At 43.3% G+C, this 19,388-nt stretch overlaps 1 protein-coding gene across 5 annotated transcripts in view; it reads right to left on the bottom strand.

The window, feature by feature from the left end:
* Nucleotides 1-19,388, bottom strand: part of LOC115103005 (zinc finger protein 521-like) — a 180,927-nt gene that overhangs the window by 159,625 nt on the left and 1,914 nt on the right. For 3 of the 5 annotated variants that reach the window (XM_029623545.2, XM_029623542.2, XM_029623544.2), the window contains exon 2: nt 9,882-9,938. Coding sequence is in view for 3 of the 5 variants with exons in the window: in XM_029623542.2 (XP_029479402.2) it covers nt 9,882-9,938 (57 nt within the window). In the remaining 2 variants the exon portion in view is untranslated. The remainder of the gene's footprint in view (nt 1-9,881; nt 9,939-19,388) is intronic. The other 2 variants (XM_029623546.2, XM_029623543.2) reach the window with 1 other exon arrangement.

Genomic DNA, 19,388 nt, shown 5'->3' with positions numbered 1-19,388 from the left:
GCAAATGTATTTTACACATCTCCATTTCGGGAACAGTAAAAAACAAAACACATATGGTAAACTGGAGGGACAATATCAGCAGCATCTTTCAGATTCAGCAGGCAGCATCTCTCAGATTCAGCAGGCAGCATGGCCTGTAGTCCTTTCTCTCTCTCCCCTGTTGTGTCTCTCCCACTTCAACACAATAAGGCTGATTACAAAGACATACTCACAATTAAACAATCATGGCCCCCACCAGTCTAACTCCCAAAGCTTTCTGGGGAGTAGAAGGAGCCCTCCCTACCCTGACTGGCAGCCATTTTGAGCCCCATTGCCAGTTCTCTTCGCACATCATCTGAAAACTCTGGAGGGAACATTAGGAGCAGGCCTCCTTTCAGTCTTTCTGCTTAGCACACAGTTAAGACCGCTTAAGGACCTGGGCTGGGTAGGAAGTAGTGCACTAACGTGTCTGTGGCAGTGTGTTGGCATGAAGCCAGGTCGTACATATGTGGGTTACATGTTGGCCATTTTAAAGTACTGGTCAGTCAGTGGGGTGCTCTTAAGATGTTCCTCAGAGGAGAGATGTTCCAGAACTCATCAAGGCCACCCAGAATTTTTCCTCTTCCCCCTCCCCCTCCCCCTCCCACCCCAATACTCCTCTCCTCTTCGCTCCACTCCTCTCCACTTGCAGCCAAGTATTGATGTAACATCACACCCACCATTGTCCTTCCCTCTTGACGACGGAGGCTCTCGGAACATGCCCTCTAAAAATATCAGTGCTGTGGTTCCCACTGGGACCACAGCAGAACAGAAGGTGTTTCAAGAAAATTAAAATCCCAATCCTCGCAGATGCAGGCCTCGCCGAGCCCTCTGATGGGAATACTTCTTTTGACTGAGGCCAAACGCCACACAATATACACTAATGATTCATCCACACTAACAGGCTCGGCAGCAGAGCAGAGCAGAGCACAGCTCCAAATGTGCCAGGAAAAACACTGTGGCTGAGAAACTTTTCACAGGCACCGAAAGGTCTAGTGAAATGAAATGCTTTTTTGTTAAAGACTCAATTAATGGAAGCCTCTCATGAAATTTTTTTGTCTATTGAATGGTTATAGTGGGCCATTCCGTAAATGAAGTCAGAATATGTTTTGGGTTACTCATTTAGGAATGCACAGCAAAAGGCTAAAAATACAACCTTAAATTATCCTATGAAAACACAAGATTTGACACCACTAATGTGGATCTAATCCGGGGTCATGGCTCTCTGTACAGCAGACGGACCCCATAGTCCCCCCTCTGTCTGTTGTTGTCTGGGTAAAGTGCTGAACATTGGGGGGCTTGACAGTGACATTACAAGGTCACGGCCATCCCAGGACCAGGGATTAGAAGCCTACCACATCACCAGATCAATACCGAGGATCCTGGGCCTCTCTGAGACTCTCGGAGTCTCTCGGAGTCTCCTACAGTAATCCATCAGATCATGACATCCTCTTATACCAGGTCTCTACAGGCTGGACAGAATGTCAATACATCTACTGCTGCTTGGAGGGGCTGACAATCACACACAGGAGATTGCATAGATTTGTGGAATATGAAGATTTTTCAGATGGTTTTGTGCTGCAGTGGCCATTTTTGGCTTCCATTGGTGTGGAGGTATTTGCATTTTGAGGTAAGTTCTGAGTTTTAATGGATGCTCATTGCTCACGTCAGTATAGGGTCATCAGGGTCATCAGAATTCATGAGATGGGGAAAAAAAGGCCTTAATCTGTATTTAATACACAAAATCCATATGTTGAGGTCAGGTGGATATCTGGATATTTGTTCAATAAGACGACAAAAACCATCTACATAATAAACTGCATGCATTGTCTATACATTTTCAAAAGCTACAGAGGATACGATTTGGAGCTAAAAGCTCATAGATGATTAATAAATCAAAATGTGAAATTCGAGGACAGCGATTGACGCCATTTTGAGTTGCCCATAAATGCCTTCCTGGGGTCCATTCTCATCCCTCCATTCTCATCCCTCTCCCTCTAGGCTGTCTATTGAAGTACATTTATTATTCCACAACTTATATCTTGTTGGTGCAGGCCCCCAAACCCCCCTGAACACCACACCTTCATATTATTGAATAGCTCTGCTCTTAAATATTTGTAATGTTTTAATTGATGTTCTCCTTCACCCAAACCAGGGAACCAGCAGGGCTTCAGCAGAGCCGGGCCCCCCACGTCCCCCCTACTGAGCACTTAGAGAGACAGGTGGGGCCATACTGGCAATGGGGAGAGGGGAAGGAGAGGAGAGGAGGGAGGGAGGGAGAGGTAAAGAGAGAAATTAAGGAAGAGGTGGGGGTTGAGAGAGAGAGAGAGAGAGAGAGCAAGAGAAAGACTGAGATGGAGAGACAGAGATGGAGATGGAGAGAGAGAAAGAGATATCGAGAGAAGCAGAGCAAAGGGGCACGAGAGACAGGGAGATGTTTTCTGAGAGTTAGACGGAATTTGTCTGACACTATAGCTCTTTCAATGCTTCACTGGAGGGCTCTCGGTTATTTAGCACTCAAATTCATTCATATCCATCCACAACATAAAGGGTGAAGACATTGCAGTAAATATCACCCAAGGTGGTGCCATGCTCTCGCCCGCTCCTGCTCTGTCTGTACTGCACGTCTAGTTCCAATAAAGTTCAATATGAGCCCTTCTTTGTGCAGCGAAAGACCTCAGAGCTGAAAGCAAGCGTCATTATCTTTTCATCCATCTCCATACTCATTTTCTCTCATTTCCAAGATATTCAGATCTTGTAGATGGTCCCTCCCTCCCCAGCCCTCCCCTACTTCGCCATCCTAAACCCCCCCACCACCCACCCCCCAAGTTCAAATGAAGAATTTATTTTAACCAGCGCGCAGCTTCTGTCGACACATGTCGGCAGGCCTGATCAAAGGTGTGCAAGCTCCTTTATCAGAGTGTGGAGGGCTGTCAGCAATAGGAGGACATTAAGATTGAACAACCTTCACACAGATGCCGCCTTCCGCCACCTCATTATTTAAAAATCTAAAACTTTTGATTTTTCTTTTGGAGAGAGAAGAGAGGGAGATCACTTGCAATATAGGTCACACAGCCAGCCACATTACAGTACAGTCTAAAGCCACATGTGAAAGCCTCAGAGTGTATCTATCTCTCTATGCTCTCCTCTTCTCCTTTGTGTGGCTGTATGGGATTTGGGGTCCCTCCATTAGGCCGTCACGTCCACTGATCCCAGATCATTAAAGCCGTGTCATGATCTAGCTCTGAGGCGCTGGGAGCAGAGAGATCAACTGAAACCACATTACTCAAGATTGTCATGTGTTAACATGGAGAGGCTACAGGACAGAATGTTTTTAGCAAGTCCTAGATCAGATCGTCATGCAATGCAATGAGATCAGATTCATAAATACGCACTGATGGCTTATTTGACTGCATGTGTGTGTCTGAGTTCTTTGGGTGTAGATTCAAGGTGTTTTTGGAGAAATCGACCGTATGACTTCATTTTGAAAAGCAAGTATAGAGTTGTTTATACCGTAGCTATTATATATTTACAATCACATTGTTTTCTTAGCTTAACATAATACAGATGTAGGATCTTCATTTGATCACTCTTTTGTTGCTGAGAATTTTCCCACACCGCAGGAAATGCAGATGAGCTTCATGATTTACATATATGCACTGAAAACCTGCACTAACACACCGTTAACATACCTTAACATAATACAGATGTAGGATCTTCATTTGATCACTCTTTTGTTGCTGAGAATTTTCCCACACCGCAGGAAATGCAGATGAGCTTCATGATTTACATATATGCATTATATGAACAGTATTGCACTTTTCATGTAGCCAAAGTTTGGCCAGCTAATAGGCCCAGATTATTTTGCTGTGACAATACTGTTCAAATTAAGATCCAACATCTGTACGTCACAAATCAACATGCAGCATCTTTATGAAAGAGAAAAAGCTGCCAAAACTATAACTGGAGGAGTTAGAACATACAACAACAACAACCCAGTAGCTTATATGATCAAGGAAGCACCACATATCACAGGTAACACAGCATCATTCGCCGTTAAATCGTTACATAGAAAAACTATATGCGAACACAAAGGAAAGGAAATCAAAGGCAATGAATGAAGAACATGATTAGAATCCTTAAATTATGATTCTCTCTCTCTTGCTGATTTCTTAGCTTCTGTCTCTCTCTCTCTCTCTCTCGCTGATTTCTTAGCTTCTCTCTCTCTCTCTCTCTCTCTCTCTCTTGCTGATTTCTTAGCTTCTCTTTCTCTCTCTCTCTTGCTGATTTCTTAACTTCTCTCTCTCGCTCTCTCTCTCTTGCTGATTTCTTAGCTTCTCTCTCTCTCTCTCTCTCTCTCTCTCTTGCTGATTTCTTAGCTTCTCTTTCTCTCTCTCTCTTGCTGATTTCTTAGCTTCTCTCTCTCGCTCTCTCTCTCTTGCTGATTTCTTAGCTTCTCTCTCTCTCTTTCTCTCTCTTGCTGATTTCTTAGCTTCTCTCTCTCTCTGATTTCATACCTTCTCTCTCTCTTGCTGATTTCTTAGCTTCTCTCTCTCTCTTTCTCTCTCTTGCTGATTTCTTAGCTTCTCTCTCTTTCTCTCTCTTGCTGATTTCTTAGCTTCTCTCTCTCTCTGATTTCGTACCTTCTCTCTCTCTCTTGCTGATTTCTTAGCTTCTCTCTCTCTCTTTCTCTCTCTTGCTGATTTCTTAGCTTCTCTCTCTCTCTTTCTCTCTCTTGCTGATTTCTTAGCTTCTCTCTCTCTGATTTCGTAGCTTCTCTCTCTCTCTTGCTGATTTCTTAGCTTCTCTCTCTCTCTCTTTCTCTCTCTTGCTGATTTCTTAGCTTCTCTCTCTCTCTGATTTCGTAGCTTCTCTCTCTCTCTTGCTGATTTCTTAGCTTCTCTCTTTCTCTCTTTCTCTCTCTTGCTGATTTCTTAGCTTCTCTCTCTCTTGCTGATTTCTTAGCTTCTCTCTCTCGCTCTCTCTCTCTTGCTGATTTCTTAGCTTCTCTCTCTCTCTTTCTCTCTCGCTGATTTCTTAGCTTCTCTCTCTCTCTGATTTCGTAGCTTCTCTCTCTCTCTTGCTGATTTCTTAGCTTCTCTCTCTCGCTCTCTCTCTCTCTCTGATTTCGTAGCTTCTCTCTCTCTCGCTGATTTCGTAGCTTCTCTCTCTCTCTCTCTCTCTCGCTGATTTCTTAGCTCTCTCTCTCTCTCTCTCTTGCTGATTTCTTAGCTTCTCTCTCTCGCTCTCTCTCTCTCTCTGATTTCGTAGCTTCTCTCTCTCTCGCTGATTTCGTAGCTTCTCTCTCTCTCTCTCTCTCGCTGATTTCTTAGCTTCTCTCCCTCTCTCTCTCTCTCTCCCTCTCTCTCTCTCTCTCTCAGGGAGTGATACTATTGAACGAAGCGCCTTGCCATGCCATTAGTGCAGTCAAACAACAAAGGAAATGAATAATAGAGAATATGATTTAAGAAGTGCTGGAGTGAAAGAGTCCCTTCCTCTTCCTGCTGTATGTAGAGAGCCCTGCAGTGCATTGATCTGTGGCTGGTTTAGCCCTCCTCCGCCGACGCTACGCTACCACTAGCTTGCACTACAGTAACAAGTACCTCGCCACCCAGAAAACCCCTCAGATCTAACACACTCTCCTACAGACACACACACGCGCGCACGTATGCACAAACATGGATGCACAGACACGCATGTAAGCGTGTACACACACACACACACACACACACACACACACACACCCTCTTCCTCACACCCAGAGCTCAGTCCACTCCACTTTTAACTGGAGCAGGCAAACTCTCCCACAAAATGGCCCCAACCAGCCACAGTCAGGAGTAAAAGAAAAGTGTACATAAAAGGGAGAAGAAAGAATGTGGAGCATGTGGTTATAATTACACCCAGGCAGTGGAGGCTGTGGTAAAGCCAAGCTGTGGATCTTAAGCCTTCTCTCCGGGTAAAAAAGCACTCTGCCTCATTAAATCTCCCATGTTCCTGCCCTCCGCAATAGCTAACTATAATGCTGGCTTTCCTCTTTACCAGAGAACCTCTTTTGTTATCATTTCCCCCTTTCCTATTCTGCTACACATCAGACATAAGTGTGGCGTATAGAATAATAATACGCTGGGTACCTGGCTGTAAGACACAATGAACATACAGGCTCATAGAGGAACACTGCTGGGGGTCTACTTATGAGCCAAGCGCTCGACACACCACGTCTGATTCAGCTAGGGCCTTGTCAAAGCCTTAATGGGTAGTGTGAACACGTCAATCACTGATCAGTGGCCTACAAGCACGAAAATAAGCTGATCCATTGTTTCAGTTGTTTTGTTTGTTTTTTTACATCCAAAGGGTCTTGATTGGGCACAATGGGAAGTGGTTTAACCATAAGATCCTATGCTGTTGGCTTCTAAACTCATACCGTTCTTGATCATTGGTCCAAAACTGTATTTTCTGAAGGTACCACATGGCAGGTCAAATCAAATCCAATTCAAATAAAATGCAAATATTTGTCACATTCTTTGTAAACAACAGGTGTAGACTAACAGTGAAATGCTTACTTACGGGCCCTTCCCAACAATGCAGAGAGAAAGAAATAGAGAAATAATAGAAAAGTAATAACGTGATAATAAAACGAATAATAAACACACAACGAGTAGTGATAACTTGGCTATACACACGGTGTACCAGTCCCGAGTCGATGTGCAGAGGTGCAAGGTAACTGAGGTAGATATGCAACAAGGAATAACGTAGCTAGGCAACAGGATAGATCATAAACAGTAGCAGCATCGTATGTGATGAATCAAAAAAAAGTTTGTGCAAAAAGGGTCAACGGCGATAGTCCGGGTCGCTATTTGGTCTACTATTTAACAAACTATTTAGCAGTCTTATGGTTTGGGTGTAAAAGCTGTTTAGGGTCCTGTTGGTTCCAGACTTCATTGGTATTGCTTGCCGGTGCGGTAGCAGAGAGAAGAGTCTATGACTTGGGTGGCTTGAGTCTATGACAATTTGTATTGCCTTCCTCTGACACCGCCTGGTATAGAGGTCCTGGATGGCAGGGAGCTCGGCCCCAGTGATGTACTGGGCCGTACGCACTACCCTCTGTAGTGTCTTGCAGTCTTACGCCAAGCAGTTGCCATTCCAAGTGGTGATGTAGTCAGTCAAGAGACTCTCAATGGGGCAGCTGTATAACTTTTAGAGGATCTGGATCAAGTTGCAGAGGGAGGTGTTTAGTCCCAGGGTCCTTAGCTTGGTGATGAGCTTGGAGGGCACAATGGTGTACTCAAATACAGTAGGTGTTCCTTTTGTCCTGGTGGGAGAGGGCGGTATGGAACGCAATAGAGATTGAGTCATCTGTGGATCTGTTGGGGCGGTATGTGAATCGGAATGGGTCCAGGGTGTCTGGGATGATGGTGTTGATGTGAGCTGTGACCAGCATTTTAATGCATTTCATGGCTACAGATGTGAGTGCTACGGACGATAGTCATTTAGACAGGTTGCCTTGGCGTTCTTCTGACGAGTGTCAGAGCCGGTGTCGTAGAATTCAATCTTAGTCCTGTATTCACGCTTTGTCTGTTTGATGGCTCGTCTGAGGTCATAGCGGTATTTCTCATAGGAAACAATGGGGTGACTTCATTGATGGCTTTTTGACAGTCTGTGGAGTCTGGTCCTGGGTGAGCAGTATGTCCTGCGCCGCCAACTCAGTTGAAGTAGAAATATTAATCTATATCGAAGGTTAGCTGTTCTGATGTCCAGAAGCTCTTGTCGGTCTTAAGAAACTATGTCCAAGACATGATGTGCAAAAAAAGTTAAAAGAAAATACACAAAACAGCAGAATTGGTCAAGAGCCACTAAAACGGCAGCTATCCAATCCAGAGCCATTCTGAAGGTGAATTTACATGAAAGTTGTGACAAATTATTCAAAACAATAATCTGCTCCTATATCTTGGTAAAGTTTTGCAACTTCTACTAGGATCCTTTACACTGCATCTGACGAGGGGGTTCAAAGAAAAACAACCAGACGAACTCAAATGAGAAAAGTGAGAAATTAATTTGTGCACACTCTTGATTTCTCCACAGGCAAACATCGATCGTGTCGCTGCTGTCTCTCTCCCTTCACTCTGGAGATGGCGGCTAGAGGGAGGAGGTGCGGAGGAGAGGAGAGAGAGGCGGGTGTGCGTGTCTGAGGGGGTCGTTGTAATCAGGGGCTCTCATTAGCCCGCCGTTGGCTGTGGATGACAGAAGGTCTCCCAGGGAAACAGGGGCTCATCAGCCTAGCGCTTCATCTACTTCTGCTGGGGTGGCTGAGGACGAAGCCTGCCTCTCTCCCCAACCAACTCCCACAGAGCCTGGATCTCTACCTCTACCAAACACCAACCAACATGTAACCAACAACATACAGACCCTGCTTATCTACCAAACGTTAAGCAACACCCACGAATTCATATAAAATACTACAAATGCAGACTAGACTGACATGGGTCTGGATGAAACACTCACGCAACAAGGATAGCCTAAGACGAATGATGGAGACTGGTAAACACTGATCTGTGGGAGGGGGCTGAAGGAAAGAGACCTCCTCTCAGACACCTTGCAAAACCAATAAACGGACCCATCCCCATAGGCATACTGTAGTGAAACAGCCCTTGTGTTTCCAGTTTCTGCATGGGGATATCATATCTCTGTCTGAAGGGGCCCAGAGAGCGAGAGGTAGGTGGGTAAACACAACTGACTCTACCGCCAGGTGCCAGGCAGTGTGTGTGATTGTGAGAACCCAGAGTCCTCAGCCTGCTGGGCAAAGCCATCCATATCAGGTTTAAAATAACCACACATGAGACTTAACCTTTCTCAGAGACAAATGAAATGAAAGAACGGTCGCGTGATCAGGAGCAGGCTTCATTCATAGTGGGCTCTCTGTGAGCCTGACCTGGATTACTGCTCTGTTCCTGGAGGGCATACGGTGAATGCCACACCAGCAGACAGGACACATTCATCTGCTCTGTGAGCTGTATTCTACCTCTATCTGAGGTTGGGAAACAAAGGCGTGAACACACACACATACACAGGCATGAATACAATACACGCACAATGCATGCATTTCACAGCATCTGATGTAACGCTCTCTCAAACAGACATGCACGTATGGACACGCACGCGCGCACACACACACACACACACACACACACATACACACACACACAGGTGAGCCAACACACAAGGAGCAGTAAGATATCTGAGTGGTTGAAACACACTTCATTCCTCTCTGGAAAGACGATAGATCACACACACACACGCTCCACTTTCCAGTCCAGAATGTGAAGCAGAATCTGGCCTTACAGGAGATGTTGAATATGGCGATGCTCCTTTGGGCTCAGGAAGCAGCCATTCAACCTGCCATTCGCCAGCTTTTCAAGCTTAATAATGTCAAAATACATTCTATCGTAATTACTGCCGTCACAGTCAGTAGTATGTACATCTAAATAAAAAGTTACGCGCAACTGAAAAAATGCCTTGTCTGGAAGGAATCGAAGTATTGTTTTTTACCAAGTGCGCATGTATCAAATCCAGCAAAAAATATATATATATTACTGATATTGCAGGTGTAGAAAAGGCATTTTTTTTCCGGTTGCATGCAACTCTTCATTTAGCACATACCGGCCGTGACGGCAGTGTTGACTATAGTTCCTCAGAGAAACACCAGTAAGTACTGAACGTATTTTGACATTAGTACGCTTGTAAAGCTGGTAAATGGCAAGTTGAATCACTGCTTCCTGCCCTTAAAGGAGAATTGCCATATTCAACATCTCCAGAAAGGCCAGATTCTGGTTCACCCAAAACAATGAAATATGAAATGGAGCATTTACCGCTCGGAATCGCACTCTGCCCAGGACTGTGCTGCTCCTCTGTCACATTGTCTTCTACTGCCAGAAAGAAAGAGAAAGAAGAAAGAAATGGTTAACAGCAACAACAACAAAAAACCTTACAACAGGTTTACGCCTGTCAGACACGTTGAGACTTTCTTTCCCTTCCTTGCTACCTTGGTCTTATTATTTACTGTTCTGGCTTTTCTGTACGGAAACTCCAGGAGATTTTACCAGCTCAACCAGTGCTTTGGGAATCCACACAAGCCTTTCATATGGACGAGGTTTGGCAACATGGCGAGCAGCCACCCGCGTAAGTAACATATAGGACTGAGTAATGACCACTTGAATGATAAAATTCTCCCAAGAAACCCTCGCCCAACATCAACAGTGACCAACTGGAAAAACGCCTTGATGACTGCGGAGGTTTCTGAGACAAAACAACGCCCAAGGTATTAGACAGGCGATATAGACTAACACATACGCTTCGGCAAAATGGTATTGTCACACATCTAAAAACACTGCAGTTTAAACAAAGTTTCTGAACAAATATAGAGTACATACGGAATTTTTTAAAGCACTTCACAGTATATGAATTAGCAAGTGTTTTTGTAACATTGATACTACAGTGATATTAACAATTTATCAGATTCTAAGATATGTATAATTGGATTTCTATGTTGCAGTTTTGAAAGACCGTGTTAATATATGCGTCCGAGGCCAGTTCACAACATGCACCTAAATGTGGCATATTTGTGCGATTCTGAATGCAGGACCGTGCATTCAGATCAGGCCTCAGTCAGTCAGTGACTTGTTTGTAACTGAGTGCTTGTCAAAGGAGTGATGGTTTGAACAGCGCTCCGGCTAATTCATTAGCTACATGGCAACCAATCCTTCTGACACAATGTGGTATTATTGGCATTGGCCTTGACAAACATGACTTTAGCCTGTTCAAAAGGTAGGAACCTTTTTTTTCGCAGGGGGCCTGCTTTGAACTAGGTGACAGGTAGGGGGGAAAAGAGTTCCTTGCGGCATGTCAAGTACAAGGTACTAAATGGATTTCAGCAGCGGGAAGAGAACAAAAGACTCTCCCACCTGTTCCCTGTAAAATTAGGGTCTCACCGAGAACTTCTGACGTCTCATCGTTCCTCCCCTGCAGTTGAAATGCATTCTCCATTATGCCTTCTCAACCTTTCATTTCCCTTCAGCAGAGAGAAAGGGGAGCCTGACAGGACCTCCCGGCAGGGGGAGAGTGGCAGTGTGTCTGCCAACGCCAGAAACCAGCTAGCGACACTTAAAAATAAAAAAAGACACCAAATATCCCATACTTTGCATAATTAAGGCAGGGATCCTAGCCACTTCCTCTAAGGGGGGCTGGAGTCAATGTAGAGAGTGGTGTCAAGCAGATTCTTCTGAAAATGGTAGTCTTAGAAACAAATGTGCTATCTAGAAACTACAATGGTTCTTCAGCTGTCCCCATAGGAGAACCCTTTGAAGAACCCTTTTGGGTTCCATGAAGAACCCTCCACAGAGGGTTCTACATGGAACCCAAAAGAGTTCTACCTGAAACCAAAAAGGGTTCTACCTGGAACCAAAAAGGGTTCACCTATGGGGACAGCCGAAGAACCCTTTTGGAACCTTTTTTCCAAGAGAGTAAGAAAGAGAAGGAGTAGCGATGTCTCGAACCACCGGTCAATATTGAACAAGAGTTGCATGTAAAGGAATTCTAAAAATCTGTCTTTATGACGTGCCGTGTTTAGGAAATGTGTTTGATTCCACAAAAGGAAGAACTAGAGGTCTGCACTCCTACCTGAGTCAGAAACCATTTATCCAATTCCAGTGAATAGAAAAGGCTTTTAATTGGTCAGAGCTCTGTTAGTTCATTTGTTAAACACATCACTAACATGGAAAGGATGAGGAGTTTTTAAAAAGGTAGGCCAGCTGAGAACAAGTTCTCATTTACAACTGCGACCTGGCCAAGATAAAGCAAAGCAGTGCGACACAAACAACACAGAGTTACACATGGGATAAACAAATGTACAGTCAATATCGCAATAGAAAAATCTATATGCATTGTGTGCAAATGTAGTAAGATTAGGGAGGTAAGGCAATAAATAGGCCATGGTGGCGAAATAATTACAATTTAGCAATTAAACACTAGAGTGATAGATGTGCAGAAGAAGAATGTGCAAATAGAGATACTGGAGTGAAAAGGAACAAAAAAATAAATAACAATATGGGGATGAGGTAGTTGGGTGGGGTATTTACAGATGAGCTGTGTACAGGTACAATGATCGGTAAGCTGCTCTGACAGCTGATGCTTAAAGTTAGTGAGGGAGATATAAGACTCCAGCTTCAGTGATTTTTGCTATTCGTTCCAGTCATTGGCAGCAGAGACCTGGAAGGAAAGGCAGCCGAAGAGAAGTTGGCTTTGGGGATGACCAGTGATTGGGATGATACCTGCTGGAGCGGGTGCTACGGGTGGGTGCTGCTATGGTGACCAGTGGGCTGAGATAAGGAGGGGCTTTACCTAGCAAAGTCTTATAGATGACCTGGAGCCAGTGGGTTTGGCGACGAATATGAAGCAAGGGCCAGCCAACGAGGGCGTACAGGTCGCAGTGGTGGGTAGTATATGAGGCTTTGGTGACAAAACGGATGGCACTGTGATAGACTGCATCCAATTTGCTAAGTAGAGTGTTGGAGGCTATTTTGTAAATGACATCGCCGAAGTCAAGGATCGGTAGGATAGTCCGTTTTACAGGGGTATTTTGGCAGCATGAGTGAAGGATGCTTTGTTGCGAAATAGGAAGCCAATTCTAGATGTAATATTTGATTGGAGATGCTTAATGTGAGTCTGGAAGGAGAGTTTACAGTCTAACTAGGCACCTAGGTATTTGTAGTATATGGACACAGTGTTAAAGTCCCCTTAGAGGCACCGTACATAGATAACTGTGTCTCTATCTTTCTGTCTCACCAGTGCAGAAGCCTCGACTCGTCCTGTGGAGACATACATGCCTTAGTGAGTGAGCCTGAGTCCCTGTGAGTCTAATGAGTTTCTCCAGCGCTGTTGAGCACCTTGCATCCAGCATCATTTAAACGGGCCAGGATAGAGGGGGGTTACTAATAAAGCCCTCGTGTTTCGTACAGACCTTGGTTGGGTGGAGGGATTGTGTGTGTGTGTGTGTGTGTGTGTGTGTGTGTGTGTGTGTGTGTGTGTGTGTGTGTGTGTGTGTGTGTGTGTGTGTGTGTGTGTGTGCGTGTGAGTGGGGGGGGTGGTTCATTTTGATTACTGTCCCTGTTGGCGAGATAAGTGAGTTGAGGCAGAAAATTCCATTTTACAATGCCATCCAAACTTATACATTACAGGAGTGTCAGCCATGAGTCGATGATTTGTCACCACTGTGAACTTATTAAAAGTTTTGGCCAATTAAACAAAACAAGCAATTTACATTCTTGTTGTCAAATTGTTGTCCCATCACTCCATGGGAAGTTTTAATGGATTTGAAAGGCTGCTACCTACGTGGGCCATTGGTCATCCGATCTAGCCTGTCAGATACACAATCAGTTACCCATGGTAACGCTCTATAAATGTAACGAATATCCCTCAGCAGCGTACAAAAATACACATTTCACCAGCAATTGCTGTAATTTTCAACGAAAATGTATGATAATACATCTGGCTAATTGAATTCATGTATACTAGAGCTGCCTGATAACCATCTCAATAAGACAGAATCTATTACGTAGATGAATATACAACAGCGTACAAACTGAATATCACTTCAGCAACACAGCTATCAGTTCATTAATTTGACAAGGTACATTGTGTCACTCTTGCCAGTAACACACTGCATTTATAATTATGCTGCAATGTTTTGTTGATACAACACATGGGACCAAATCAACACTGTTCCTTGGATTTTTATAGGTGTAACAGAAATAATGTCATCTGACAACAAGTGTTGAAGAGTTAAAGGTCCACTGATTAACACATACGAACTAACCAACATGATGGCCATTTAGGAGAGATTGGCAATCCTATGGCAAGAATCAATCCTTCAAAATGTAATCTACAAATGAATCACCAATCGGCAGAAGAAAAACACCAAGAATAAGACTTATGGACAGACGTCCACGATAACAGCTTCAGTCAATACAGTAAGATGTCTCTTGTGAATAAATGTAGAAACAAATGGGCCAAACAGAACACGTTCTAATGAAGAAGTGAATGGGCGCTACGCAATGCAGTCGGGTTATCAATTGTTCTAATCCATCAAATGAATTCCTGTTGCGTCTGTCTGTCTGTCTGTCTGTCTGTCTGTCTGTCTGTCTGTCTGTCTGTCTGTCTGTCTGTCTCTGAGAAGAAGGGCTGATAGACACACACACACACACAGCCCTGAGTCTGTCTGTTCTTGGATATGCGAGCTGCGACAGTGTGACTCATCTGGTTGGTTACAGAGAGCTCGGACGTTACAGTGTGGAGCACAATGGCTGTGTAATCGGCCCTGACTGACCAGGAAGGAGACTCTCGCCACAGGGACTACAACTCAATTTAGCTGGGGTCACCAGGTCAAACCTCCTCAATTAGTACTAGGGGGAGAGGAGGGGAGAGGACACACACTGCACATGATGAATAACTTTCTTAATGATCATTATTTGAACAGGTGCTGATTAGTGTCATAAACAATTTGCAATGGAGAAGCTGTGTGTTAATCATATGGCATAACGTTTGTAATCCTTCATGTACTTTATCATGTAAACAAGTTATGAATATGAGTAGTAATTCTGAAGTAGCTTGAAATCAAAGAATACCTTATTGGAAATAATAATACTATCAAAGGATAAATAATCATATTAATTTTATGGATATTGGATATTATGATCATGTATAATACATGATATGTATTTTAGACAAACAAATGCATCAGGAAATCAATCACTGACAGCAGATGGGGGGGAGACAGACAGACACCATCTCCCCAGCAGTCAGACAAGCCATGACAACAGGAGAGACACATGCCATGAAATAAGAGGAGATATCGGCCAGCTCCCGTGGCACCCAGACAAGCCCAGCACAACTCACTGAGCCCCAGCTTCCCGCATGTCAAGAACACTGACAGCCAAGTTAATGGTATTTCTATGGCTCCATCATCATTTCCTTAATGATAATACTAGCCATAGTTTTGTGTCACACTAGAAAAGTGCTAATGGGTGTTATACCACAGATCATTAATTGTAAAAAATTAAATTTAAAAAAAAGAAACTAAAATATCGGGGGCTTATAAAGAAAAAACTGTCATTAGAGATGAATAAAGCTTAAAGTAGAGGAGAATAAAGAGGAATAGTGAATCTACCCTGTCTTTCACTTGAATTATTAAAACCAAATGAGTGCAGCTCTTATCTTTTTATTTTATTAATATGAATAGATACTGAATAATTATTTTTCATTCATATTCACAACAACAAAACTCTGAAGCTCTAGTATGGCCTAGTTGCAATCACTTGGTTTTCGTTAATGGTTAAAGGTAAAAAGTGGATCCTTTGAGTACAGCACATCTGCCTAGTGCCATATTGACCATGTTGGACATCAATAAATGCATTAATATTATTGTACTGGGCACAGATGGAGACATGGTTTAACGATGGTTGAACGCTCAACCTTTGCACCACTTCAAATCACCCCACCTAAATATGACAACGATAAAGCCTGAAATGCAATGACAAATACAAAATGGTGAGGTGAAAAAAGGTGTGTTTTATCAAGGCAAACTCAAATGTGTTACCGAGCCAAAGCAGGGTTCTTTTTGACAGTCAGCCTATATGACACAGACGGTCTATGTTAGCTGTTGGTTTTTATAGCATTTTCTTGACTGTAATAGTCATTCATACTATTTCCATATTATGGATTCATATGTATCCCGTATCAAATGGCATACAGTCTGCTTCTATCCGATGCCAAGCCAAATCCCAGAGTTCATCCATGTAACGATGGAACTCATCTCGTGGTAAACATCAAATATTTAAGGTGTATATGACACGACAGCGATTTCATGATATCCTGCAATACAGTAACTAAATGGTGCAGAAAATACATTTATATATGCAGACGACGGCTACCCTGGAAATATCGTTGTCAGCCAATGAAAACGTTAGTGGAGTGAGACCGACTTCAGAGTGTCATTTGTGCTCGAAGAGAAAATCTCAACTCAGTCTCTCTCTCCCTCTCTCTGCTCAGGAAGTCTGTGAGCAACGTGGCAGGCAGGCAGGCAGTCACCTACTGTATGTGCAGATTCTGGACTAGTCTGTCCGAAGGATCCTCATCCTATGCCTCCTCACTGTGACTGAACAAGCTGCTGACCCAACACTTCGGGCACATCCCATGAAAACAAAATGACGACGCACCCACTGTAGTTGAGAGACGTAGATAGTCTAGGATTGAGTAAATGTCAGTGATGAGGGTGAAGTGTTTGCATATAAGCGAATGATGTATGGTCTCATCCTGTGCCATCTATTCCCCTGGGCAATAGCGTCGCTGGCTCCGTCTCTCAGACTTAATTGAAACAGGACTTGTAACATTGCCCTTTTCCTCGACGGGACCAAAACATAACCTCTGACTCCCTCCAGCATCCAATTGAGAAAGAGAAGAAAGGCGTACACATTCCACAGACAGAAGGGAAAAGGAGAGGCACCATCAAGGCTTTATTCTGTCCTCGTTCTCTCTCTGTACATGCTCTCTCCATGTTGACCGATACCAAATGGCCCTGGCCCTGTCGCCGGTCATGATCGGGATTGACCTTCCCTACATATGCCAATAAAGTGTTATTTTACTGTCACTGTGAGGCATGGACACTGACCAGTATCTCTAACCCACAACACAATGATACCGTCTCTAATCCACAGCACAATGATACCGTCTCTAATCCACAGCACAATGATACTGTCTCTAATCTACAGCACAATGATACTGTCTCTAATCTACAACACAATGATACCGTCTCTAATCCACAGCACAATGATACCGTCTCTAATCTACAGCACAATGATACTGTCTCTAATCCACAGCACAATGATACTGTCTCTAATCTACAGCACAATGATACTGTCTCTAATCCACAGCACAATGATACTGTCTCTAATCCACAGCACAATGATACTGTCTCTAACCCACAACACAATGATACCGTCTCTAATCCACAGCACAATGATACCGTCTCTAATCCACAGCACAATGATACTGTCTCTAATCTACAACACAATGATACCGTCTCTAATCCACAGCACAATGATACCGTCTCTAATCCACAGCACAATGATACCGTCTCTAATCCACAGCACAATGATACTGTCTCTAATCTACAACACAATGATACCGTCTCTAATCCACAGCACAATGATACTGTCTCTAATCCACAGCACAATGATACTGTCTCTAATCCACAGCACAATGATACTGTCTCTAATCCACAGCACAATGATACCGTCTCTAATCCACAGCACAATGATTCCGTCTCTAATCCACAGCACAATGATACTGTCTCTAATCCACAGCACAATGATACTGTCTCTAATCTACAGCACAATGATACTGTCTCTAATCTACAACACAATGATACCGTCTCTAATCCACAGTACAATGATACCGTCTCTAATCCACAGCACAATGATACTGTCTCTAATCCACAGCACAATGATACTGTCTCTAATCCACAGCACAATGATACTGTCTCTAATCCACAGCACAATGATACCGTCTCTAATCCACAGCACAATGATACTGTCTCTAATCTACAGCACAATGATACTGTCTCTAATCTACAGCACAATGATACTGTCTCTCATCCACAACACAACTAAACACGGAGCACTGTCTATTACCAACACAACAGCACAACAACACTGACCACAGTGTCTAACCCACAATAACACAACAAATGACACACTTTGTGTTGGATGCATATTTTATGTGGTTGAAAATGAAATACTGTCCGTTTTTATGTCGCTGAAAAAAATGGCACGTTTAGGCTACAAAACACTAAACGCACATTTCCATTCTCTGCAGATGCTGAAAGAAATCAATCATATTTCTCCACTCCTGTTCACGAGACAAAATTAACAGTAGGTCTATAATTGTACTGCGAGAAACAATTATGCAGGGTTTAATATTATAACAGGCTACATGTGAAGCCTGCAGTTAGTGTCCAGCCTTCTGTTACTATTCCAACTACTCCAACTATAAAGACAGACCCTTGTATCTACAGCAGTAGATTTTGAGAGGGGAAATGCACTCTGACAGACACCACCAAATACAAACAGTGAAACTATGCAAAAACCCCCAAAGCATGTCATTCCCATAGCAATTCTGTTTTGAAAATAAACGCTGTCTTGTGGACATCTGTATTAGTGTGGCTCCATTCTTACAGGCAGAGGTGGACAAAGAACAATAAGCGACATCTGCCTACTCTCTTCTGATTCTGATCCAAACTCCGGAAATATCTATGACGTGTCCACATTTCATGTCAACTTTACTGCGGGAAGAAAAGCAAGCTGTAGGGAACATATGGAAGTAGGAACCATTTATTCAACCAAGCTGTTGCATTCGGATCTCAATAACAACGCAAAAACAAGCAGTGAATGCCATCACTCAGACAAGACTTAAAATATTGCATGCAGCAACGTTGTGTGACAAATACTGTATACCACACACACACACACACACTCAACCTAAATCAAATCAAATTGTATTTGTCACCTGCTTCGTAGACAACAGGTGTAGACTAAAAGTGAAATGCTTACTTGCGAGTCCATTAACAACAATGCAGAGTTAAAGGTAACACATTTTAAAGAAATACATTTGAAATAATGACACGAGGAATAAATACACACTGAATAACTAATACAAATAAAAAAGTAAAAATAGCATGGCTATATACAGGGATTACCAGTACAGGGTAAATGTACGGGTGTACGATGTACACACACAGACACATGGATGCTTGCGCACGCACACACACACAAATACACACACAAGAAAAGCATGCACAAACACACAGAAGAGATGCACACACACACACACACACACACACACACACACACACACACACAGAGAGAAAATAATTGCACACACACAGACTAAAGAAAAGCATTCACACACACACTCACACACTTGTAGCAGATTGGTGAGAACAGATATTGTCTAAGTGATTTGTCTTTGGAGAATAGAAAATGTAATTTCACCTACTGTATCAAAACCAGTCAATGCCACCAACGTGTGCTGATGCTGACAAAAACAGAAATCTATCTATAGAGGCATTGTTGACTGTGCATAGAACCAGCAGTCACAGACACACTTGAAAGTCTGTGACAACAATAGTGATATGTGCATGATGCACTCACATTCCCCTCACTCCTGGGTATTGATTTAAAATGGTGGCTGTAGGAATGTTACCACAGACCATGTAATCTTCCTTTGCGATGAAGACTTCAGAGAACAAAACGGGAGAAAGAAAGCAA

Source organism: Oncorhynchus nerka, linkage group LG20 (assembly GCF_034236695.1).
Source record: "Oncorhynchus nerka isolate Pitt River linkage group LG20, Oner_Uvic_2.0, whole genome shotgun sequence".
In the NCBI taxonomy this organism is placed as follows: Eukaryota; Metazoa; Chordata; class Actinopteri; order Salmoniformes; family Salmonidae; genus Oncorhynchus; species Oncorhynchus nerka.
Note: the sequence above shows the minus strand (reverse complement) of the source record. Positions and strands in the feature narration are given on the sequence as shown.